The 25,585-nt window shown below is 42.8% G+C and overlaps 1 protein-coding gene across 7 annotated transcripts in view; it reads right to left on the reverse strand.

Annotated features, from left to right (window-relative positions):
* Nucleotides 1-25,585, reverse strand: part of LOC135200249 (menin-like) — a 143,650-nt gene that overhangs the window by 90,036 nt on the left and 28,029 nt on the right. For all 7 annotated transcript variants that reach the window (XM_064228712.1, XM_064228713.1, XM_064228714.1 and 4 more), the window contains exon 2: nucleotides 14,760-15,462. In XM_064228712.1, the coding sequence (XP_064084782.1) occupies nucleotides 14,760-15,252 (493 nt within the window). In that variant the 5' untranslated portion in view covers nucleotides 15,253-15,462. The remainder of the gene's footprint in view (nucleotides 1-14,759; nucleotides 15,463-25,585) is intronic.

Below are 25,585 nucleotides of genomic sequence, written 5' to 3' on the forward strand. Positions count from 1 at the left end.
GCCGCGAACTTCCTTACTACTTCCCCCATGATCTTGAATGGGGGGAAGGCATACAAGTCTAGGTTCGTCCAGTCCCAGAGCAGAGCGTCTATCGCGAGCTGCTCCCGGATCCAGCACAGGGGAGCAATAAAGAGGCAACCTCTTTGTTCTCGACGTCGCAAATAGGTCGACTAACGGACACCCCCACAGTCTCCAGAGCTCTCGACAGACGTCTGGTGCAACGTCCCCATTCCGTCGGCAGGATCTGATCTTGTCGGCTGAGAAGGTCTGCTCTGACGTTCTGGACTCCTGCGATAAATCTCGTCAGGATCCTTATCCGTCTCGCATCTGCCCACAGCAGAATCTCCCTCGCTAAATAAAACAGAGGACGGGAGTGTGTACCTCCCTGCTTCTTTAGGTACGCAAGGGCTGTGGTGTTGTCCGAGTTGACTTGGACTACTTTCTCTGCAACCTTTTGTTGGAAGAACTGTAGCGCCAGAAAAACCGCCGCTAGTTCCTTTACATTGATGTGCCAGGACACCTGTTCCCCCCTCCAGGTGCCTGACACTTCCTCCCTCCCAGTGTTGCTCCCCATCCCGACACCGAGGAGGCGTCGGAAAACAACACTAGGTCTGGGCTCAGAAGCTTTAGGGACAACCCCTCTCGAAACTTCCGAGGATCTAACCACCATCTTAGATGGTTCTTCACCGATTTGGTGATGAAAAGGGTCGCATTCAGATCCTCTCTGACTCTCCATTCGTCTGCTAAGAAAAACTGGAGAGGTCTGAGGTGTAGTCTTCCCAGGGAAACACTTTTCCAGCGAGGAAATGGTTCCCAGCAGACTCATCCATTCCCTCGCCGAGCAAGCTTCCTTCCCCAGGAAGGCCGAAACTCTCTCTAAGCCTTGCAGCTGTCGTTCCTGGGACGGAAACGCTCGAAAAGCCACTGAATCCATCTGAATCCCCAGATACACGATGGACTGTGTTGGGGTCAGATGCGACTTTCGAGGTGACCAGAAGTCCCAGGGACTTCGCCAAAGCCAAAGTGAAGTGAAGGTCCTTCAGACACCTTTCTTCTGACGATGCTCTGAATCAGCCAATCGTCGAGATACAGGGACACTCTTATTCCTGCAGAATGTAACCATCTCGCTGACGTTTTTGTTTTCATAGGCATGGTAAATACCATCGGAGCCGTGCTTAAACCGAAACAAAGGGCTCAGAATTGCCAAACTTTGTCCCTTAGCATAAACCTCAGAAACTTTCTTGAAAAGAGGGTGGATAGGCACGTGAAAGTATGCGTCCTGTAGGTCCAAGGACACCATCCAGTCGCCCGGTCTTAAGGCTCCTAGAACCGACTGAGGTGTTTCCATCTTGAATTTTTTCTTTTCTACGAAAAGATTCAGGCTGCTTACGTCCAAGACTGGACGCCACCCCGACGACTGCTTTGGTACCAGGAAAAGTCTGTTGTAGTATCCTGGTGACCCCAGGTCTAAGACCTGCTCCACCGCTCTTTTCATGATCATTTGATCCAAAGATCTAAAAGAACTGCTGTTTCTCCCCTTGATACGACGGGAAAGATCTCTGGGAGTCGTAGAAAGAGGAGGAGGGTCCACAAAGGGGATCTTGTACCCCTGTTCCCCACTATCTTGAGGGACCACGCATCTGTATCTCTCTCTCTCCACGCACCCGCAAAGAACTTTAGCCTGGCTCCGACAGGCATCTGAAGGACTTTCTTCTCACTTAGAGGATTTAGGTTTGAAGGAACCTCTTCCTCTTGCAAGTCCTCTCCCTCGAGGAGCAGCTCTCGAGGGAGGAGCGCTACGAAAGGGTTTAACCTTCCTAGGAGGTCGTCCAGACGACGACGTGATAGGGACTGCGGGACGTCTTGAAGACTGGGCCAAGAGATCCTGGGTAGCCTTCTCTTGTAGGCTCACTGCCAGGTCCCTTACCATAGCCTGGGGGAAGAGATGGCTCGAAAGAGGTGCAAAGAGAAGCTCTGCTTTCTGCGATGCAGAAACAGACCTCGCTGTAAAATTGCAGAAAAGCGCTCTCTTCTTGAGGAAAGCAGTGCCGAAATGAGACACTAACTCTTCCGAACCATCCCTGACGGCCTTGTCCATGCATGACAACACATTGGACAGCTCCCCCAGACTCAAAGAATCAGGACTCCTAGATTGAAGATCCAGGACTCCCTAGGCACCAGTCTAGGAAGTTAAAGACTTCCAGAGTCTTTAACAGACCTTTCATGTGATGGTCGATCTCCGTTGGTGTCCATGAAATCTTAGCGGAAGATAAAAGGGATCTCTTCTGGGCGTCTACCAGACTAGCAAGTCCCCTTGGGAAGAAGACGGGATCTTAACTCCTACTTCAGATTTGGTCTCATACCAAAATGCCGCCTTTCCCACTGAGTCTTGAAGGAGGAAGGGCGAAAGTCGACTTGCCCTGATCCTTCCGACGTTCCATCCAATCCTGCAATTTCTTGAATGCTCTCTTAGTGGACAAGGAAGTCTTCATCTCCACCACTTCCGAAACCTTGCCCGACTTCGAAGACGAAAACTGAGAGGAGGAGACTTAGGAGCTGCAGGCTGGAACTTCTCACCAAACAAAGAACGTAAAAGACGAACCAGCACCTTGTAGTCGGAAACCGACGAAACTGACGGCTGTTCTTCCTCCACTGAGTCCGCCGGACTACTAAGCTCTCCTTCCTCCCGAAGAGGCAAAGGAGATTGAACCTCTGGAGAGGGCGTGCGCCCAACGGGTCTAGCCTTCAACAAAGGCTTTCGAGGAAGACTAACATCAGCCTCTTCAAAGCGACCGACCTTCTGTCAATCTTTAGAGCTCGAACCACGAAGAGCGTCCTGACCGCGCTGCGCGTCAAGAGAGGTTACTCTTAGTCTCTCTCGAGGAGCGTCCTTACGTTTCACGCTCAAGCGTCCAGCTTCCGCTTTCAAAGCGTCCTTCTGAGCACTCTTGAAAGCCTTCTCCACAGGCAAAGCGTCAAGCAAAACATCCCGACGAGCGTCTTCAAAAGCGTCCTGCCGAGCGTCTTCAAAAGCGTCCTCCAAGGCGTCCTGTCGAGCGTCCTCAAAGGCGTCCTGAACGTGCGGGCGGAGACAGAGACGAACGAGGAGACAGAGAAGGAGACTGCCTCGTCCTCTTGACAGGCAGTCTAGCGTCCTTCCTTCGCTTAGGCTCAACTGCTGCTGGGCGAGTCTTCCGAGCCATTAAGGCCGACAATTGGTCTTGAAGCGACGCAAGAATACTCTTCGTAGGTGAAGAACCGAGAGGAGGTGAAGGGCTGCGCCTGCGAGAAGACGAGGGGCGGGGGGACGCCTCTTTCCTTCTCAAAGGTACAGCAACCTGCCTCTCCGAGGCGCGAGAGAAGCGCTTCTCAGCGTCGTCCTCGGACGACGTCCTACCTCTCTTCTGTGGAGGAAACGCGTCATACGACGCAGGTGAAGACCGCAACGAGAGCGGAGAGAGGGACGTAAAGCGTCCTCCCTAGGAAAAGTCCTTTTCAACGGACGCGAGTCACTCCGAGCGCTCCACCCCTTGCGCGGGGAGGGCGCCTCGGAGGACGAAAAACAGTCCTTAAGGATGCGAGCCTGAGCACGCTCCTTGGCAGCCTGGGAAGTAGCAACAGGTCCTGCCGAAGGGACGCCAGATCGGTGGGGAGCCCCCGTAACCCTCTTGCGGCTTTCGACATGCCCACTCCCTGTGTTCTGATAGTCCGACAGAGGTCTAGACCTAGAGGCATTATGGGGCCGATCTGACGCCCCCTCCACAACACTAGGGCACGATCACACACTTTACTCGAGCCGTTTTCAAGGGCCAACACTTTGGACTCTAGAGTGCGTAATGACTCTAGAATCAGAGAAAGGGCATTTCCTTCTCCAGACACAAGAACCAGGCCCTCAGGCACAACGACAGGATTAGGTGAAGCAAATTCTACTGGTGTTAAAATAGGAGAAATGTTACTTCCCTTACCTTTCGTAGAACCGCTCTTGGAGGAAGACCTCCTGATCCTATCGCGCTCCAACTTACGCCGATAGGATTCATACACCTTCCATTCATCCTCAGTCAAACTTTTGCATTCAATGCAACGATCAACCAGCAAACAAACATGCCCCCTACACCCCATACATACTGTGTGGGGGTCTACCGATGATTTCGGTAGCCTCACCTTGCAATCACTTCTCACACACACTCTGAAGCTCACTGAACTTGATCCCGACATCACGTTCATAGAAAAGCCAATCCAAAATCCAAAAACAGTCCACTATCGCGTATGCCAATCCAACAATCCAGAGTCAAAACCAAAAGTCAATCCAGATACTTATAACGAGTCAAAATCCAAAAATCCTGGTCGGAGGTCTGTAAACAGGTGTTTACCGACCGGCGACAGAAAAAATATGAATAGAAAATGGGAATGGTTCCTGATATCCGCCTCCCAGCGGCGGGAATGGGTACTACCACCTGGCCGCCCACTGCGTGTGCCGCGAGTTTTGAAATTCTGTCGGACTTCGGAGAATACAGCTATATATATATCTGCCAAGTAAGTTTCATGAACAAAAAGTACTTTCAACGCGTCCTGACACCGAAGATGGTCATCAGTCACGAGTTGTTGTTGGTGAGAGTAGGAGCTAAAGACCTCTACTCTCCTTTTGAAGTAAGTATTTTCTCCAAAGTTAGAAATTAAGGCCATATTTTAAGATTTAAACAGAGGGTAATGAAAAGGGTGGCCAACGCAGTGTAAACTTCACCAAAACGCTTTCGAAATTTTTACTTACAACTCGAAATATTTAGAACCTTGACGCCATCTCGATGTTTGTGGAGTCGCTTGTGTTAATAAACATGATATTGTTATGATACAATTAAGTTTTATGCATACTTACCTGGCAGGTATATATATAGCTTATCCTCTTGACGCACTGGCAGAATTTCAAAACTCGCGGCAACCGCTAGTACACTGGTAGTTCAGGTGATGGCCACCCCGTTCCCGTGGCGCTGGTACTTGGAACTATTCCCGTTTTCCTCAGATTTTCTCTGAACCCTGTCTCCTGAGGGGAGGAGGGTGGGAATTTAATTATATATACCTGCCAGGTAAGTATGCATAAAACTTTATTGTATCATAACAATATCATTTTTATGCATGACACTTACCTGGCAGGTATATATATAGCTGATTGACACATTTGGAGGTGGGTCATAGACAGCAACATCGTCATAATTCAAAAATTAACTAAATTTTTAAAATTATTTATTAAGTTCCTTACCTGCTAAGGTAGCTGACTTCGTAGGTCCTGCCTCTTAGCCTGCTAAACCTTAGTAGCTCTCAACTAGGATGTGACCTGTTTGTTGAGAAAGCTAACAACAAGGGTCTGACAACTGGACATGACCAATCTGCTGACAGAGAACCCTAGCCCTCATTTACCACGGGCATTCATGCTAGGAAAGTTAGTCACCTGAACCACAACCACACACACATACAATAATAAACACTAACCAAAAAACTGAGCTGGTATTAACCTTCTCAGACAACCATAAAAACACTATAACCTAATTAAAATAAAAACCTAGCATGTTATTAGGTTATGGGGTGGAAACTCCTTTGCCCAGTACTGTACCTGAGGATACATACGGGCCTAACGTTTGACAATTATCAAAAGTTGTCTTCACGTCTCTAAGGTAATGAGAGGCAAACACAGAGTTTGTCCTCCAAAACGTCGAATCTATAATGTCCTTGAGGGCTAAATTTTTCCTGAATGCTAAGGACGTAGCTACTGCTCTCACCTCATGAGCTTTAACCTTAATCAAGCCGAAGCATTCTTCCTGACAAAGTAAATGAGCCTCTTTAATGACTTCTCTTACAAAGAAAGCCATCGCGTTTTTAGACATAGGTCTAGTAGGATCTTTAACAGAGCACCACAGAGAACATGAAGTTCCCCTAATGCTTCTTGTTCTTTCTACGTAAAAACGTAAGGCTTTTACTGGGCAAAGAACCCTTTCTTGTTCTTGACCTACTAGATCAGCCAGTCCTTCAATCTCAAATGATCTTGGCCACGGATGCGAAGGATTCTCATTCTTTGCTAAGAACTCCTTTTGAAAAGAACAAACTGCTTTGTTGTGCTTCCAACCTACTTGCTTGTCAATAGCTTGCAGCTCGCTAATCCTTTTAGCTGTAGCTAAGGCTACTAAGAAAATAGTCTTCTTCGTTAGCTCTCGCAAAGACGAACTGCCCATAGGTTCAAACCTATCCGTCTCCAAGAATTTGAGAACGACATCCAAATTCCAAGAAGGAGTTCTGCAAACAGTCGATCCTTCTTGTATTAAAAGATCTGAAAGATCTCTAAGATCTGCGTCGTTGGACAGATCTAAACCTCTGTGTCTAAACACTGCAGACAACATACACTTATAACCTTTAATTGTCTGATTAGCCAAACCCAGTTCCTTCTTCAAGTATAGAAGGAAATCTGCAATTTGTGTCACAGAGGTACTGGATGAAGAAATCTTCCGATTCTTACACCATTTACGGAAGTTCTCCCACTTCGACTGGTACACTTTGATAGTTGATGGCCTTCGTGCTTCTTGCAACTGCCTTCGCTGCTTCTCTAGAAAACCCCCTCGCTCTGACAAGTCTTTCGATAGTCTGAACGCAGTCAGACCCAGAGCGAGGGTGTTCTTGTGGAACCTGTCGAAGTGGGGTTGTTTGAGAAGATCTACTCTCGTGGGTAGACTTCTCGGAGAATCCACTGTCCATTCCAGTATCCTCTGTGAACCACGTTTGGGCCGGCCAGTATGGGGCTATCAGAGTCAGCCTTGTTCCTCGACTTTCCCTGAATTTTTTCATTACCTTTCCTAAAATCTTGAACGGGGGAAAAGCGTACGCATCTAGACCCGTCCAATCTAGTAGGAAGGCATCGACTGCGACTGCAAGAGGGTCCGGGATTGGAGAACAATAGTTCGGTAACCTCTTCGTCGCTGCGGTAGCAAAAGATCCACTACTGGAGTGCCCAGAGCTTCCACAGTCTCTGGCATACTTGAAGATGCAACATCCACTCCGTGGAAAGCACTTGTCCGTCCCTGCTCAACAGATCCGCTCTGACGTTCTTCTCTCCTTGAATGAACCTGGTGAGCAGGGTGACGTTTTCTCTCTGCGACCACAGAAGAATCTCCTTCGCCAAGTTGCAAAGGGACAACGAGTGGGTTCCTCCTTGTTTTCGTATATATGCCAGAGCTGTGGTATTGTCCGCGTTGATCTGCACCACTTTGCCGCTGATCCACGGTCTGAACGCTTTCAGAGCCAAGAAGATCGCCATCAGTTCCTTCCTGTTTATGTGCCATGCCTTTTCTTCTTCGTTCCAAAGGCCTGACTCCTCCCGAGGGCCCAGCGTCGCTCCCCAGCCTGCGTCTGACGCGTCGGAAAATAATATCCGGTCTGGGTTCCTCTGCTGGAGTGACATACCCTCTGACAACCTCCCCGGAACTAGCCACCACTTTAATTCCTCCTTTATCTTTGAAGGAATTGGAAACCGGAAGGAATCTGGTTGCGATCTTCTTGGCCAGACTTCGTTCAGAAAGAACTGTAAGGGCCTCATGTGAAGTCTCCCTAGTGAAATGAACCGCTCTAACGAAGAGAGTGTCCCCAGCAGGCTCATCCACTCTCTCGCCGAGCATTGGTCTTTCAATAGGAATTCTTGCACTTTCCGTAGGCACATGGTCTACCTTTCGGGTGACGGAAAAGCCCGAAAAGTCACTGAGGATATCAGAATCCCCAAATAAACTAGCTCCTGAGAGGGGATCAACCGTGACTTTTTCAGGTTTACCATCAGACCCAGTTGCTAAGTTAACTCCAATGTGATGTTCGTGTCCTCCAGACATTGCTGTTTTGATTGTGCTCTTATGAGCCAATCGTCGAGGTAGAGAGACTCTGACTCCTGACAAATGAAGCCACTTCGCCACATTCGACATCATTCTTGTAAAAATTTGAGGAGCCGTGCACAGACCGAAACAAAGGGCTTTGAATTGATAAATCCTGTCCTGGATCACGAATCTCAAATATTTCCTGGACCTTGTTACAGAAGACGTAAGAAGATCCTGAGTAGCCTTCTGAGTGAGGGAGAGCGAGATGTCCTTAATTGATATCCTAGGGAAGGGCAGAATGCTTCCATGAAAGTGGATGAGAACATCAACTCCGACTTTTGCGCGTTCGACACTCCTTTAGCAGCGAACGAGCACAAGAGATGTCTTTTCTTCAAAACGCCTGCTGTAAAAAGTGAAGCCAATTCATTAGCTCCATCTCTCAAGGCTTTATCCATACAGGACATGATACTTCTCGACAACTCGGATTCTGACGAATCTTCCATCTCCGAAGTCCGAGCCAGGGCCCCCAACGACCAGTCAAGAAAATTAAACACCTCAAAAGTCCGATAGATACCTTGAGTAAATGGGTCGAACTCTGACGAAGTCCACACACTTTGGCTGAATGTAAAGCATGTCTACGGGAGCTGTCCACTATGTTGGAAAAGTCTCCCTGGGAGGAGGCAGGAACTCCCAGGCCAAGACTTTCCCCCGTAGATACCAAAAACACTAGACTTCGAAGCCAACTTGGCCGGAGGAAAGGCAAAAGAAGTCTTCCCCGACTCTCTCTTCTCCTTCAACCACTCATTTACGCGTTGAAGGGCTTTCTTGGCCGAAATAGACAAAGTCATTTTCAAAAAAGACGATTTCTTGGCTGTCTTCGTCTTCGAAAATTGAGACAAAGGCGATGGCGGGCCTGAAGGTTGAAAGTCTCCTTCAAACAAAGAAAGAAGGCACTCTGTTAGTCTCTTGTAGTCCGAAGAAGGAGCTTCCACATTCTTGTCCTCTTCCGCACTCTCCACAAATTCTTCCTCCTGCGGAAGAAATATCTTGAAAACCAAGATCCTGATGACTCTCCAAAGCGGACTCCTTATGCAGAGCCTGCTTAGAGAGCGAATGCGGCGCTGTCTCCTTGTAAAACTCCTCTCTTCCTTGTCGAGAAAAAGTTTCGACTTGCTGCCGCCTGCGTCCTGCGTCCTCCTGAACGTATGCGTCCACCATGCGTCCATCACTCTTTCTCTTGCGTCCTGCGTCCTGCACTGCTTCGTCCTTCTTAAGGGATGCACTGCGTCCTGGCTTGCGTTGCACGTCCTGCGTCCTCTTGGAGGACTTAACCGGGAGAGACGAGTCCTTACGTCTAACCGAAGGTTGTTCGGGCTTCTCCCATGATTGTACAATCACTGCTAATCTCTCCTGCATGTCCCGCAGAACTTCCTTCGTCTCCGCTTCCTTACGAGACTCCTGATGATGAGGAGATCGAGGACGCACCGGGCTAACACGGAGAGGTGAGCGAACCAGCGGTCTACGCAGAGGAGTTCCTCTAAGCGGAGAAACACCTCTCACCGCACCGCTAGAAACTTCCAACTGACGAGAAATCCTCTTCCTTTTGATAGGGATAATTTCTTCATCCTCCGATGAAAAAATCTCAGGGCTACTCCACCCTTCTTGGTCAACAGCCCTTTCATCCTGTGATGAGGACGGAAAGTATGACCTCTTGAGAGGACGCGATACTTCCGCGAAACGCCTACTCCTTCCTGAGGCCGAACTATCCGAAGAATAACGGCACTTCCCAGTATCGCCTTTTCCATGGCATACTGCTGCAGCCTGGGAAGCAACAGGACTGCCTGAAGGGACGACTGATCGCGAGTAAACCCCTCTCGCCTCCCTTCGACTGTCGACATGCCTTCTCCCTTGGGTCTGGGAGCTTGACAGAGGTCTCGGTCTAGGAGCACGAGAGGGACGATTAGGCGCCCCCTCCACAACACTGTCACCAAACACTTCTACTTTGTCTGTTAATCGTTTAATTTGATCTCCCATGGACGCAAGGGCAGCGAACACTTTCACGATTTGTGGATCAGTAGTATCCTCAGATACAGCAACGGGCGCAGGAGAAACCTGAGGGGAAGGTGCTACGTCTACATGTGAATGAGCTGGAGAAGACACATGCAAAGATTCATTCAAAGGCTTACTCGAAGATCCCGATCTCTCACTCCTAGATACAGATCTTCTAACCCTATCTTTTTCTAATCTCTCAACATACTTCATAAGAGCCTTCCACTCTTTCTCATTCAGACACTGACATTCATTGCACCTATTGTCCCACGTACATACAAACTCCCGACACTTCTTACAAATAGTATGTGGATCTACCGATGATTTTGGCAGTCTCACCTTACACCCTTCTTTCACACAAACTCTAAACATACTTCCTGAATCAGACATACTAAACCAAAATCCAAACAAAATGCGATTGCCACTCTAACTTCGTGAATACGATACCAATATCCAAAAAGTCAGTCAACGAGCAGGAAATTCTAACAGAGAACCAACAACGATGTTGCCGGTTCGGCTGGCAGAGAAAATCTGAGGAAAACGGGAATAGTTCCAAGTACCAGCGCCACGGGAACGGGGTGGCCATCACCTGAACTACCAGTGTACTAGCAGTTGCCGCGAGTTTTGAAATTCTGCCAGTGCGTCAAGAGGATAAGCTATATATATACCTGCCAGGTAAGTGTCATGCATAAAATTCCCATTTCCTGTGCTAAATCCGCACACCACTTGTACCCATAGACGCTGGGGCACTTTCATCACAACAAACGTACACCTGAACTCTTACCAGCACTTATTTGTACTTATTCAAGGGGACTACGACATTCTTTGTGGCGTTTTGCGCTCTTCAATTGTTTATCAGTGTTGTCAATTGGTAAGTGTTTACCCTCCAAACTAGGTATAAGACTTACACAAAACTGGGGAAATAAATGAAATTAGCGTATCTATTTGTAGTATATATACATATTACAGCCATTTTATCATTACTGCATTACTATGACGACTAGAATTCATAGAAACAGTTTGTAAATGCAATGGCGTATGTGTGACGCTCCACTATATTGGCAACGATGAGTCATCTTTCCTCGCGTCGTCTGCTCGTAAGTATACATCCAAAATATTTGCAATTTTTCATGGTTAATTTGGTTGCAAAAAAAGGGATAATAGACATGAATTAAATAAACATTTTGAAGTAAAGTTAAACTAAATAATGAGTAATGTAAACCATTAAGGGGATAAAGCTTTGCACCTCATATTCAGTGTTGTTGTCTGCTGCTCGTAACTGTGTTTGTGGAGTGAGTACTTAGGAACCAGGAACGGAAACATGGTTCAAATGCAATGTGAAGTGAATCAAGACCAAAATGTGTATTATTACAATCAAATAAGCACTGGAGTTTCAGTTGTGATGGCAGTAAGGATAAAACCACTGATTACAAGGTAAAAATGAATTCAGTTCAAACCATGACCCGGGATAAAAAGTTTCATACTTTCACTAATATAGGCAACAAAATGTTCTTTCATTGTGCTGATTACAACAGCATCTTGAGTAAGATCAATAAACATTACATAACACTGTTCAAATGAGTGCTGGGAAGGATGGGAAAGATGGTGGATTGTCCATGGTTAGACCGGCCAGCCTGACGATAGCCGCCATATTGGATTTCAAAACTGCCTTGAAAACATATTTTACGTAGAGCGTCACATGCTTATTTTAGTTTGTATGGGGCTTTCATATATCACATTATGTAGACGAAACTTCAATCTTTTGAATGGTATGCTTAAAGTTGTAATTGTATTCTTGTTTCACCAATTAAATATCAAGTGAATAAGACCCGGCAAGCGTACTGACGATGGATCATCCGTGATTGTTTACCCTATACTCTGTTTTTCCCATTTGTCCATCTGCCTATGGTGGTTGTGCATGGTAACACTGCGTTCCAGGCTTTAAATAGTTACGCTATGTGTAAGTTTTAGGTAAATAAAAGGATATCTTGATGTATATTTGCAACTGAAAAGTGTTTTAATAATTTACTGTATACAAATTACACCGTTAATATTCAAAATAGGATGTTACTATTTAAAGCCCGGGACGCAGTGTTACCATGCGCAAACATCACAGGCGGATGGACAGATGGAAAAAGCAGAGTATAGGGGGAAACACCAGCGACTACCAACCCTTATCACAATGGACAGGTCTTATTCACTCGATATTTAAATGGTGAAACAAGAATACAATTACAACTCCAAGCATACCATTCAAAAGATTGAAGTTTCGTCAACATAATGTGATATATGAAAGCCCCATATGAACTAAAATAAGCATGTGACGCTCTACGTAAAATATGTTTTCAAGGCAGTTTTGAAATCCAATATGGCGGCTACCGTGTGGATGTACAGGTTCTGATCAGTGAAGACCACCATCTTTCCCAGCCTTCCCAGCACTCATTTGATCAATGTTAGCGTATATATGTAATGTTTATTGATCTTTCTCAAGATTGCAGTTGTAATCAGCACAATAAAACAACATTTTGTTGCCTATATTACTGAAAGTATGAAACTTTTTATTCCCGGGGTCATGGTTTGAACTGAATCCATTTTTACCTTATAATCGGTGGTTTTTATCCTTACTGCCATCACAACTGAAACTCCACAGTGCTTATTTGATTGTTATTATACACATTTTGGTCTCAATTCACTCCACATTGCACTTTAAACAAGTTGCTGTTCCTGGTTCCTAAGCGCGCCCGCCACAAACACAGTTACGAACAGCAGACGACGAAACTGCAAAGTTTTATTCCCTAAATTGTTTACTTTACTCGTTATTTAGTTTAACTTTACTTTTTTATTTAAAAATTTTACTTTAATTCATGTATATTATCCCTTTTTTGCAACCAAATTACCCCGAAAAATTACAGATATTTCTAAAGTAGATACAATCCAATGTTTCTAACCTTTTCGTACATCTGGCTGCCGAAAACCATAGAGGAACGACTACGGATAAGTGGATTATATATGTTTTTTTTTTTTTACTTTTTTGTTTTTGCTAGCATTTTTCATTGATTTAAGTCTATATTAGGATTTTGAATTTCTTTAATAATTGTATGCCAGAAATAAATGTAACCTTTAATGTTTGCATGCTAAGAATGGCAAAATCATCCTTGCCACATTAATGGAGGCTTCACACATATGCCGATTCATTATTGTAAACTGTTTCCATGAATTCTAGCTGCCATAGTAATGCAATAATGATAAAATTGCTTTAATATTTATGTATATATACTTCCAATACATAGCCTAATTTCACCAATTTCCACGTTTTGTGTAACTCTTAAACCCAGTTTGGAGGGTGAACACATACCGAATGGCAACAGAGAGAGAGAGAGAGAGAGAGAAAGGAAGGCGAAGGAAGGAAAAGGGAAAGGGGTGGCGGTGGAGGGGGGGGGAGAGGGTAAGTGGAGCTTTTTACGCGTGTTCGTATCCATTTCTGCATAATGGAGTTTTTGTCTCTTGGTACAAGGACAGGTGTCGTTATTCTTTACGATTAGTGATTCACGATACCCTTATAAATTACGGCACTGGGTGTAATGCACTATAGCAAAATCTCGTTCTGATATGAGTGTTTGTTACAGGAAAAGGTATTGCCCAAAACGTGCTTGCACTGTCGCTGAAACCCATAATAGGTATGCTGCTTAGTTGTCAATCAAGTTTTTCGTAATCAAGCATTTTTCACAAGCTAGCTATTGAATAAATTTGTATTTTTCTCAATCAAAACATATGCCCCTCAATGCCAACTTTCCTCTTTTAACGACTTTCTGGTCATTGCAAATTCAGCCCCATAATTTCTTATGGTGCGAAAACAGAGGCCCAGGGACCGAAAACGATTGCGTCACACTACGGCGATAATCCGGCAATAAAACATCTTCATATATCCAAAGAGTAAATAATAAAGAGTATATAAGCGCATTACGATAATAACAATTACATGAATAGCTGATAATCTGCATGAATAACTGGTAAACTCTTCTGCAAGAAAGTTGAGTAAAGCAATTATTTACAATAGGTACAAAAGCCAAGATGTCGTGACATCATAATACAGGACTTAAACGAATGTTCTAATTCCAAAAAATAATTACTTAAATTTGAGTCGAAATAGAGTTACTTTTTAAATAACAAATATTTTCAAATTAATCATCATAAATATGTAAAATATTGATGTTTTACTATTTATTTAAAAAATTATCCAAGTGCACGCTTCGTCGTCTTCTTTTACCAAAACAGTTGTTTACTAACAAACGTCGTGGTAAGTTTCTGTGTTCCGATTGTTGTTATGAAAGTGCCCCAGCGTCTGTGGGTACAAGTGGTGTAAGGATTTATCACAGGAAATGGGAAGTTTATTGACACAAGCGACTCCGTAAACATCGAGATGGCGTCAATCTTCTAAATATTTCGAGCTGTAAGTAAAAATGTTGAAAGTGTTTTGGTGAGATTTGGACTGCCGTGTACACACTTTTCACTACCCTCTGTTTAAATCTTAAAATTTGGCCTTAATTTCTAACTTTGGAGAAAATACTTACTTCGAATGGAGAGTAGAGGTCTTTAGCTCCGTTTCTCACCAACAAGTCGCGACTGATGCCCATCTCCAGTGTCAGGACGCGTTATAATGTACTTTTTTTGGGGTGGTACACATTGATCGTACATGGTCCACCACTTTACCATGCAGTGTTTTACCCTAGTAAGTGCATGCAATACAGACTAAAGAGCGAATAGAGCACCACGCAGCGAACCAGCTGTGTCCCACTTTTCCTACTGTGCTTGGACAACCTAACCTAACCTAGGCTATGCTAAATGTCATTCTCTGCAGAACTAACTCACCTGTCATGTAGCTGTATATGGACTGGAGGTGGGCGCGGTCTTTGTAGTAGCTGCTGGATAAGGTACACCACACCACGTCCGATATTCGCTTGACCAGCTCCCTGGTGGCGTACTTCGGGGTTCCGAAGGCTGTCACATCGACGTGAGCTTTGATGATGGCTAGGAACCTGTGATAGAGAGCCTCGACGCTCTTGTACTCCACCACCGGTAGAGTGCAGTCGACATCGGAATACCTGTCTGTCTGTAGACCTCCTCCTCCTCCCGCAGTCGCACAATCGTCGTAATCAACGGGGAGAGAGGAAGTTAGGGAGGTCTCCTGGGCTGCTGCGCCCCTGGCACACGTCAATGTGTTTTCTATGTGGCCAACGATAATCGACAATATGGCTAAATTCGGCTCCTTGTTCTTGTTTAAATGTGTCGTAAAGAGTTTCACTACAGATTTAATGTCCGTCAAAGGGAACATGGCCCTCTCTTCACTAGATAACTTAGCCATTTTGTTTACTAATACGTCACTAGAGTCAACATGTTCCAATATTATTTTGCCTCTCTTTTCCTCTTCTTCTTCTCCTTTCTATTAAATGTCCTTCTCGTAATCTCACTTGCACCTTTTCATCTCTCCTTTCATATTTAAGTTTATTTTTGCTTTCCTCAGTGGTTACTATATATAAATGTCTAATTTCCACTCTCCATTATCACCAGGAACCTGTTTAGATGGAAAAGGTCAAATCAAAAGGTTATTTTCATACATATCAAGGGCACAAATCGCCAGCGATGAGAATATATCCAATCCAACTCTGCAAATTACCGTTATTGAACACTGAACAAAGATGTCTTTCTAAGAAGACAAGAGAATACAACGCTAAATAAAACACACATGGGTGAAAAATAATTATACAATACAAATTAAAGATACTGCACAGTATACATTTCAAGTACTAGAGTGTTACTACTACTTCCGTGATTGTCTTTGAAGACTGGCAATGAACATACCTCAGGCAACTTATATGAGATAATCAATTTCAGTTTACTTAAAAAAAAAAAAACTATCAATAGTTCACTGTATTTCATGCACAAAAAACCCCCCTTGAGCGCTCGCGGGCAGAAAACGGAAACACAACGACATTATATATATATATATATATATTATATATATATATATATATATATATATATTATATATATATATCTATATATATATATATATATATATATATATACATATATATATATATATAGATATAATCTATATATAATATATATCTATAAACCACATGAAAATACTAGGCAGAAATCCAAGCGCTTTCGTCTTTACTTCGATATTGTCAAGGAACAAGTGAAATACAGTCGGAAAGAAAGTTACCAGGTAAACAAAAGGATCAAGAATACCAGATGCATGGTTAATTGTCAAAAGGTGAAAATCAGAGAGATAATCCAGGATTATCGGATATCACACGGTCACAAACGTTTTATAAACTTAAACTTACATGTAACCATAAGAAAAACTAAAACGTTTGTGACCTTGATATCCGATAATTCTGGATTATCTCTGATTTTCACGCTTTTGACAATTAACCATCTGGTATTCTTGGTTCTTTTGTTTACCTGGTAACTTTCTTTCCAACTTTATTTCATTCTTTCTGTGACAATGTCTTAGTAACGACATTTAATGAATGAAGTCACGTACATCTACTGTGATTTTTAAGCATATATATATATATATATATATATATATATATATATATATGTGTGTGTGTGTGTGTGTGTGTGTGTGTGTGTGTGTGTGTGTGTGTGTGTGTGTGTGTGTGTGTGTACTATATAATCCAAGTAAGGCGAGTGAAAAACGGGACTTGGAAGAATTAGACTACTTTCGTGATATATTCTACATTTTCAAGTTCACACTAAGTAAAATCATAGTTTACTATTGGAGCTTTATAATACGAAATTAAGAAGAGGTGGGTAGAGTTACGGTTTCTTGATTTGGGCAGCATGTTATCCAAGCAGAAAGAACAGGGAAAGAGGATCAAGAGATAATCCAGGCCAAGGTTAAAATTCCTTGTTCACGTGACTTCAATGAATACAGTTCCCAGAAGATTTCTTTTCTAAGGCTGGGATCATATACTGGCGATTTCAAACCGTGCATGTTGTAACGGTCACTTGACAACTGAATTACGACGTATTTACGCTCAAATCTACACAGTCCGCGACTAATCCTTAAGTTTGACGACGTCCGTCGAGTGATTGCGGATGTCCAAAGCTGCATTGGGCATACGTGGTTGAGCCGCGACAAATGTCAAAAGTCATCATGCCATGCCGATGTACGAGAGTGTCTTTATGCCCTTCTGACGTACGTGAATAAGTCTTCATGTGGTTACGGCAGACGCAGGTTGCAATTCCGATGTAAAGTGGCCATTACAACATAAGCAATGTCTTTCGCCCCTCCCAGTGTGGGAGGTGGCCTGCATAATTAGACAAATCTGCCTCTCTCTTTTTTGGTTTTGATAAATATATATTTGTGATATAAGATTCTCAGTATTTTATATTGTCTAAGAACTTCTCATATGCACGAATAACACACAAATCAACCCTAATGGAAATATATATATATATATATATATATATATATATATATATATATATATATATATATATATATATATATACAGTAACAATATCAAATTTCTTACTAGTAACTTTTATTCATGACTTTCACTAAATTTTCTCTTTAAAAACTGTCAGTGACTTCACTGCAATCTTATAAGTTATTGTTGTGAAGTATAATAAATGAAAAGGCACTTTCTATTTCCATTAAAAATTGCAATTTGGATTTCCAGTATTCTTGGTGTACTTTGAGTGTGAAAGAAATATGACACTGGATAAAAATTCACAAGAAAATATGTTGCGTAAAACTATAAATATGTTACAGTCTCATAATTTATTTGAATATTCACAAAGTTATCTTGATTTAATTTTAGAATGTATGTACAGGAATTTTCTATTGCTTTGTTCTTTAATTATACCATTAATTTTGCAAAGGAACGGAACCTGCAGGGGAGTTTCCATAATCAAGAAGGTGATCTTGTTGATCCCGGTTCAGTCAGGGATGCTTCCGGTTTGGTAGGGGAAAGTCAGGATTGGTAACATTTCATTAGATCTCCAGTGACCAGGTAGTACCTCATGTGTTACCGAGTCTCCTTGATCTACATCAGTGGTGGCACTAGCTGGGATTTCTTGTTCAAATCAATTTGTGCAACACATGAGGGGCTAACACAACGGCCTCAGTGCAATCATGCCAAAATTGAAACACTGAATGTGTGAGAGACAAATGGAAAATATTAATTTAATTATTACATGGTACAGGAAAGGTATTTTATGTTAAATACCTACTATTTAAGTAAAAATAAAATGGTACACAAACAGTATATCGTATTAGTACTATGCTTTCAAAAAGCAGACAGAATAAAGCCAATATCTACCTGCTTGCTAGTAGGCCAAAGGCATTCTCCACAGCACGTCTTGCCCAGCTCGGCCAGTAATTATAGATGCACTCGGGCTGTTAGATTCTGTGCAGGGTATGGCTTCATCATATACTTTTTCAGAGCCAAGGCGTCATCTCCAATGAAGAAATAGGCGACTGGGGGTTGTCCTCACTTTCGTTTGGCAATCTTTCAGGGGTAGGCAGATTAGCTTCATTTCAATCAAGCATTCGGCAGAGCTATGTCTACCAAACACACCAGCATCAGACTCGGACCCTATGGCACCAACATCGACATGCATGCATGAACTTGCATTCTGCACCCACAACTGCAAGTAGTATAACTGTAATTTGTTATAATTGAAATAGTGAGTTCCCGCTTGCAGTGGGTTCTTGATTCTGATGTGTTTCCCATCTACTGCTCCAAGGGTGTGTGGGAAATCCCAACGTTCTTGAAACCCACAGGCTACCTTTTTCCATTCCTCTGGGGTCGTGGGCAACTTATCACTTCATCTCCAAACGCAGCCACTCTATGGTCCTACAAGTCTCAGGCTCAATACCCTGATTGGAAGGAGGCTCTCGTAGAAATCTTCAGCCGTAGGGAAACATAGTTACTTTATTAAAAGTAATGGCAACTTCAGCAGCGTTACACTTGTATAGATTCTTCTCTATTTTCCGAATAGCGGCTTTTTCCGTGCTACTTAGACAGGCTAGTAGAGCGCCTATAGAGGTCATGATCAAATACAGTCAAAATTGGTGTATATATTTGAATTTTACAGATAAACTATGATACCATAGTCATCAAAGTCATTTACGATATCTCTCTCTCTCTCTCTTTCTTGAAGCGAGCTTTCGTCTGGAGCTGCCAGACATCCTCGGACTGGGAAGCTGAGGGTGGACTGATCTTGGAGTGGTGTCCGTCCTCATTTATATTTGGAGTTGACAGCAGGGGGTCTGCCCCATGCTGATCTACTATTGGCTGGTGGCAGTAGGTCTTCGTTTTCATTGGTGGCTTGAACCAGATTTCAAGCCACTTTCCCCGCGTTGATGGTTGCGATGCTGTAGGTCCTGCATCCGCCTAGACCTCCTTAGCGGCACGGTTACGATGATGGGCATTTCGCTACGCTGCGGGAAGTCACGGCTAACTTGATTATCGTTGGCTGCAGGAGTATCTCGTTCGGGGGCGTTGTCTTCCGTGAAGTTGTCGTGCTCGGTGGTGTCACTGTTGGTGGCAGGTCTTCTCATACTCTTAGGGAGAAGAAATTCTTCCTGCGTCGTATTTAGTGTAGGTTTTACTTGCTGGATGAGAAGCGCCTCCAGCAGGCGTAACCGACGGGCATCAGGGGCCTTTGCGATGATCTTCGTGTTTTGGATGATCACATCCAGGGAGATGGCCTCTTGATGTTTGGTGCGGGCATAAGAGTCTCTTCGACAGGCGCATGGTAGTCATACCAACGTAGGCGCCACTGCACCCACGGACTGGGCATGTATACTGGTACACCACATGCGTCTGCTTCAGGGGATCTTGTACCTGTAAAGAGGGGTTATTTTTCATAATAAGGTCGCGCGTTCTCCGATTCTGGTAGTAAATGATCAGGTCGATATTTTTGGTGTGGTCGGTCGGGGATACATTTTCAGAAATAATTTTTTAACTGAGTCCTCTTCTTCACGGTAATGGGAACTCATGAAGGCTATATAATACAGCTTGATATTATCCTGGGGGCGGGGTTGCGGGATCTCACTACCGTACCATTTTTCCAGGGCTGTACGGACTTCTCTGCTTATTAATTTATTAGAATACCCATTATTTACGAGTACTTGGGAGGCGCGGTCGAGTTCCTGATGAGTGTCCTGCCAGGTCGAGCAGTGGGAGAGGGCTCTCCTGACTAAGGCCCTGACGGTCGTGCTTTTGAATCTGGCGGGGCACTCGCTGTCACCATTGAGGCAAAGTCCTAGGTTGGTTTTCTTTGTGTAGACAGAAGTACGGAGGCCGTCTTCCGTCTTACTCACAAGGACGTCAAGGAAGGGGAGCCGATCGTCGGTGCTGTATTCAACCGAGGTAGAGCGAATTAGATATTAACCCTTAAAACCGACTGGACGTATTTTACATCGACATTTTTTGTCTCCCGGGTGCCGACTGGACGTATTTTACGTCGACATACAAAAGTTTTTTTTTAAATTCGCGGAAAAATACTTATAGGCCTACCACCCTAAAACTTTTGAATCACGCGCCCTGGGGGATGCTGGGAGTTCACGGATCGAGGTGTTGTATTGTTTAGAAGCGTGACCCAAGTGCGCACCAGTCAGCATCAGCGCCGCATCATCCGAGAGTGATCTTTTGTCGCAATTGAGTTTTCCTGAACTTGTGCGACACTTTGAATATTTGTGGAGGTACAGGACATACATAGAGATGTCTCAACGACGTGTGGACCGCGAAAGGCGCGTTTTACCCATCGTAAGGGATCGTGTAAGGCGTATCTTGGACTTGGATGCTGGCGAAGGACCAAGCACCCAACATGACCTGGCGCCTCAACGTCGTTCTGTGCGACCACGTGTGAATGAAAGTGGTTTAGGATCACAATGTGTGTCTCGTGTGCCTTTAGTAACCCCTAGGAAGCATCAGGGCGTCCTTAGGGGCATTCGTAGGAATTTGGGAGGCCTCCAACCCAGGGACATAGAAGAGTATTTATCGGAGCTTGATTGGGAATATGTCGCAGGTCCTCATTTTGATGGCGGATGGTCATCGAGTGATGAGGACATCAGTCCCGATGTCAGTGATGACGAATATATGCCCCCAATGTCCGTTCGAGGCTCACATCCCGAAAGTGAGCTCGAATTTAGTGGTTTCAGTGCATATGAGGGGGAATCTGAGGATGGGGATATGGGGTCTAGTTTTATCGCGGATGACGATACTGAAAGCGAAGGCCTAAGTGAGGGTGATGGGCCAATGGGGGGGGGGGGGGTTAGTGTGCGAAATTGTGCCCGCGCACGGGCATGTAGAAGGTCGGCTTGTCGCGCCAGCCAAGGTGAAGGCCGGTCGTCCGAGAGCGACGAGGGGTGGACGGAGGACCCCACCCCTCCTAACATGCACCCATTCACGGCAACACCTGGGCTCACCGTACCTGTACCTCTCACTGATCTGGGGTTCATCCAGCTGTTCCTTACGTGGGAATTGCTGGAGTACCTGGTAAAAGAGAGTACAAGGACAGCTGAATTTCGTTATGAATGAACACAAAGCTCTGGCAACCGATGTTGCGGTCTTATCCACCATTGCGTAGGTGTGCGTATAACGCGTGAACGCATCCACCATCACACATACATATTTGAACTGCCCGTCTCCAGGAGGGAAGGGTCCTTCGACATCGATATGCACTCAGTTAAATTAATTGGCTCTACTGGCCACATGCGAGCCTTTGGAATAGAGTGTTTGTGGTTTTTCATGGAATTACATATGTGGCACTGGCTGATAAATTTTGTAATGTCTGTTCTCATTCCTATCCAAAAAAAAAGGATTCTCGTGCCCTCCTGAGGGACCTTTTTATACCTATATGTCCTGCATAAGCACTTACATGTATCATGTGGATGGCTTTCTCTACCAAAGAGGGAGGAAGGACGACGCGAGATCGGATATCGCCCAGTCTCTTCTCATATTTACAAAACAAAATATCTCCTTCAATGAAGAACATACTTCTGGGCACCTTTAGGAAATCGGGAAACTCATTACTCGCACCCATTATATAAGCCCTAACCTGCTCGATCCATGGCTCGGACTTCTGACCTCTTATCACCTCTCCAACACTCCAACCACACAAATCAATCACACACTCATTTTCACTCCCAGGGCATTCGCTTGCTGACCCCCTAGGAGGATCAGCCCTTTCTCTCCCACGACTCGTTTCCCTTCTCTCTCAACCTGCTGCTGCCGCCCCTGCTGACGACGGCCCTACTGCCGGCCCCGCCATCACCGCTTCTCGTCGGGTAGTGGACCCTGTGTGTCGGCTGCAGCCAGGGGATCACACACTGGAGGCCCTAGAAGGGCGCAGGCAGAAACGGTGCTGGGTGTGCCATTTGAATGGCAGAAGGAGAGACACCCGGTTTTTCTGTCATACCTGCAAAATAACTCTTTGCAGGATAGGGGACTGTGACCATAAATACCACAGTACGGTCTTGTATTGGAGTGTGCCTCATAAACCGACAACGGAGGGCGCACGGGGCCGCCGGGCCCATCAGCAGTAAGGGCGCGCGTCTCCCTCCTCCACCTGTACCTCGTCATGTCGAGAGGAAAAAAATGCAAGACTCTTCAATGGAGGAGGGAGAAAACAGAATAGAACGAAGAGTCAGGATTACGAGTGAGTATTCTGCATTTATTTTATATTTATTTTTATATTTATTACAAGTTTTTATATATCCGTATCTGTGCATGATAAAATAATAATAAGACATTTCATTGTATGCGAAAAGAAAAGTGTCACCTGCATTCCTTTTATTTATGTATTCGTACCAGAATCGAAAAATGTAATATATATAGGATATATATATATATATATATATATATTATATATATAATATATCTATATATAGATATATATTAGATAATATATATATTTTATATATATATATGGTATTTTTATATAATATCCAATTATTGGTATTTTTTGGTAAGGCCAATTTACGATAACATCAGTAATATTCAATAATTTATCTTCACTTTAAAACAAATTGGAAGTCTCAAGAACAATATTTAGATTTATGATGAATTTTTGAAAAAGAACTTTTTTCTTCCCTCCGCGTGCCGATTCTCGGCCGCAAATCTCCGAAATGCGAAAGTCGCATTCTCCTAATATTTGTGCCTTTTCATATAAGGCGATTTATAGAGTTTCATATATGAAAATGTGCGCAATTCCATGCAGAATACAACAAAAAATATTTGAAGGCTGTAGCATTTCTCATTTTCGAAATATTTGCATATAAATTACGATAAATAGGAAAAGAACTACGTTTGATCAACTTTGACTCAACCGAAATGGTCAAAAAACGCATTTGTAACATAAAAATCTTACAGTCTAGTAATATTCAATAATTTATCTTTACTTTAAAACAAATTAGAAGTCTCTAGAACAATATTTAGATTTTATGGTAAATTTTTTGAAAAAAAAAACTATTTTCTTCCCTCCGCGCGCCAATTCTCGGCCGCAAATCTCCGAAATGCGTAGGTCGCATTCTCCTAATATTTGTGCCTTTTCATATTAGGCATTTTATAGTTTTTCATATATGAAAATGTGTGCAAAAACATGCAAAATATAACAAAACATATTTGAAGGTTGTAGCATTTGTCATTTTCGAAATATTTGCATAGAAATTACGATAGATAGGAAAAAACTACGTTTGATCAACATTGACTCAACCGAAATGGTCGAAAAACGCATTTGTAATATAAAACTCTTACTAGTAATATTCAATCATTTACCTTCACTTTAAAACAAATTGGAAGTCTCTAAAACAATATTTAGATTTATGGTGAATTTTTGAAAAAAACTATTTTCTTCCCTCCGCGCGCCGTTTCTCGGCCGCAAATCTCCGAAATGAGTAGGTAGCATTCTCCTAATATTTGTGCCTTTTCATATTATGCGTTTTATAACATGCAGAATACAACAAAAAATATTTGAAGGTTTTAGCATTTCTCATTTTCGAAATATTTGCATATAAATTACGATAAATAGGAAAAAAACTACGTTCGGTCAACTTTGACTCAACCGAAATGGTCGAAAAACGCATTTGTAACATAAAACTCTTACAGTATAGTAATATTCAATCATTTATCTTCACTTTAAAACAAATTGGAAGTCTCTAGAACAATATTTAAATTTATGGTGAATTTAAAAAAAAAACTATTTTCTTCCCTCCGCGCGCCGATTCTCGGCCGCAAATCTCCGATATGCGTAGGTCGCATTCTCCTAATATTTGTGCCTTTTCATATCAGGCGTTTTATAGAGTTTCATATATGAAAATGTGCGTAAAAACATGCAGAATACAAAATAAAATATTTGAAGGTTGTAGCATTTCTCATTTTTGAAATATTTGCATATAAATTACGATAAATAGGAAAAAACTACGTTCGGTCCACTTTGACTCAACCGAAATGGTCAAAAAAGGCATTTGTAACATAAAAATCTTACAGTCTAGTAATATTCAATCATTTATCTTTACTATAAAACAAATTGCAAGTCTCTAGAACAATATTTAAATTTATGGTGAATTTTTGAATAAAAACTATTTTCTTCCCTCCGTGCGCCGATTCTCGGCCGCAAATCTCCGAAATGCGTAGGTCTCATTCTCCTAATATTTGTGCCTTTTCATATTAGGCGTTTTATAGAGTTTCATATATGAAAATGTGCGCAAAAACATGCAGAATACAACAAAACATATTTGAAGGTTGTAGCATTTCTCATTTTGGAAATATTTGCATAAAAAGTACGATAAATAGGAAAAAAACTACGTTCGGTCAACTTTGACTCAACCGAAATGGTCGAAAAACGCATTTGTAACATAAAACTCTTACAGTCTAGTAATATTCAATCGTTTATCTTCACAAACAAATTGGAAGTCTCTAGAACAATATTTAGATTTATGATGAATTTTTGAAAAAAACTATTTTCTTCCCTCCGCGCGCCGATTCTCGGCCGCAAATCTCCGAAATGCGTAGGTCTCATTCTCCTAATATTTGTGCCTTTTCATATTAGGCGTTTTATAGAGTTTCATATATGAAAATGTGAAAAAAAACATGCAAAATACAAAAAAAATATTTGAAGGTTGTAGCATTTCCCATTTTCGAAATATTTGCATATAAAAAAAATATATAAAATAATTTCGACATTTGGTCAACTTTAACTCGTCCGAAATGGTCAAAAACTGCAATTGCAAGCTAAAAATCTTACAGTATCGTAATATTCCATCATTTATCTTCCTTTTGAAACAAATTTGAAGTCTCTAGCACAATATGTAGATTTATGGTGAATTTAAAAAATATATATTTTTTTACGTTCGCGCGTTACGAATTCATGCATCATTTTGTGATAATATTTTCTCTGTGTTGCTTTTATCGTTTTACAATGTGTTATATACCAAAATGATCGGAATTTAGTGTACATTACAACGAAAAAAAGGAACTCGTTACTTTTAACCGTTTTGCGCACAGCGCGATTTGAATACAATCTTATATGAAATTTCGTTTTTGCGCTATCATATATCGCATTATTTATATATGATAATGATAATATTTTTCATTTCTGATGGCTGCATACTAAACTTCAGCCAATGAAAAAAAAGGAGCCTAAAATGAACTCTTAATCTTGAA

This window comes from Macrobrachium nipponense, chromosome 26, assembly GCF_015104395.2.
Source record: "Macrobrachium nipponense isolate FS-2020 chromosome 26, ASM1510439v2, whole genome shotgun sequence".
NCBI classification, from domain to species: domain Eukaryota; kingdom Metazoa; phylum Arthropoda; class Malacostraca; order Decapoda; family Palaemonidae; genus Macrobrachium; species Macrobrachium nipponense.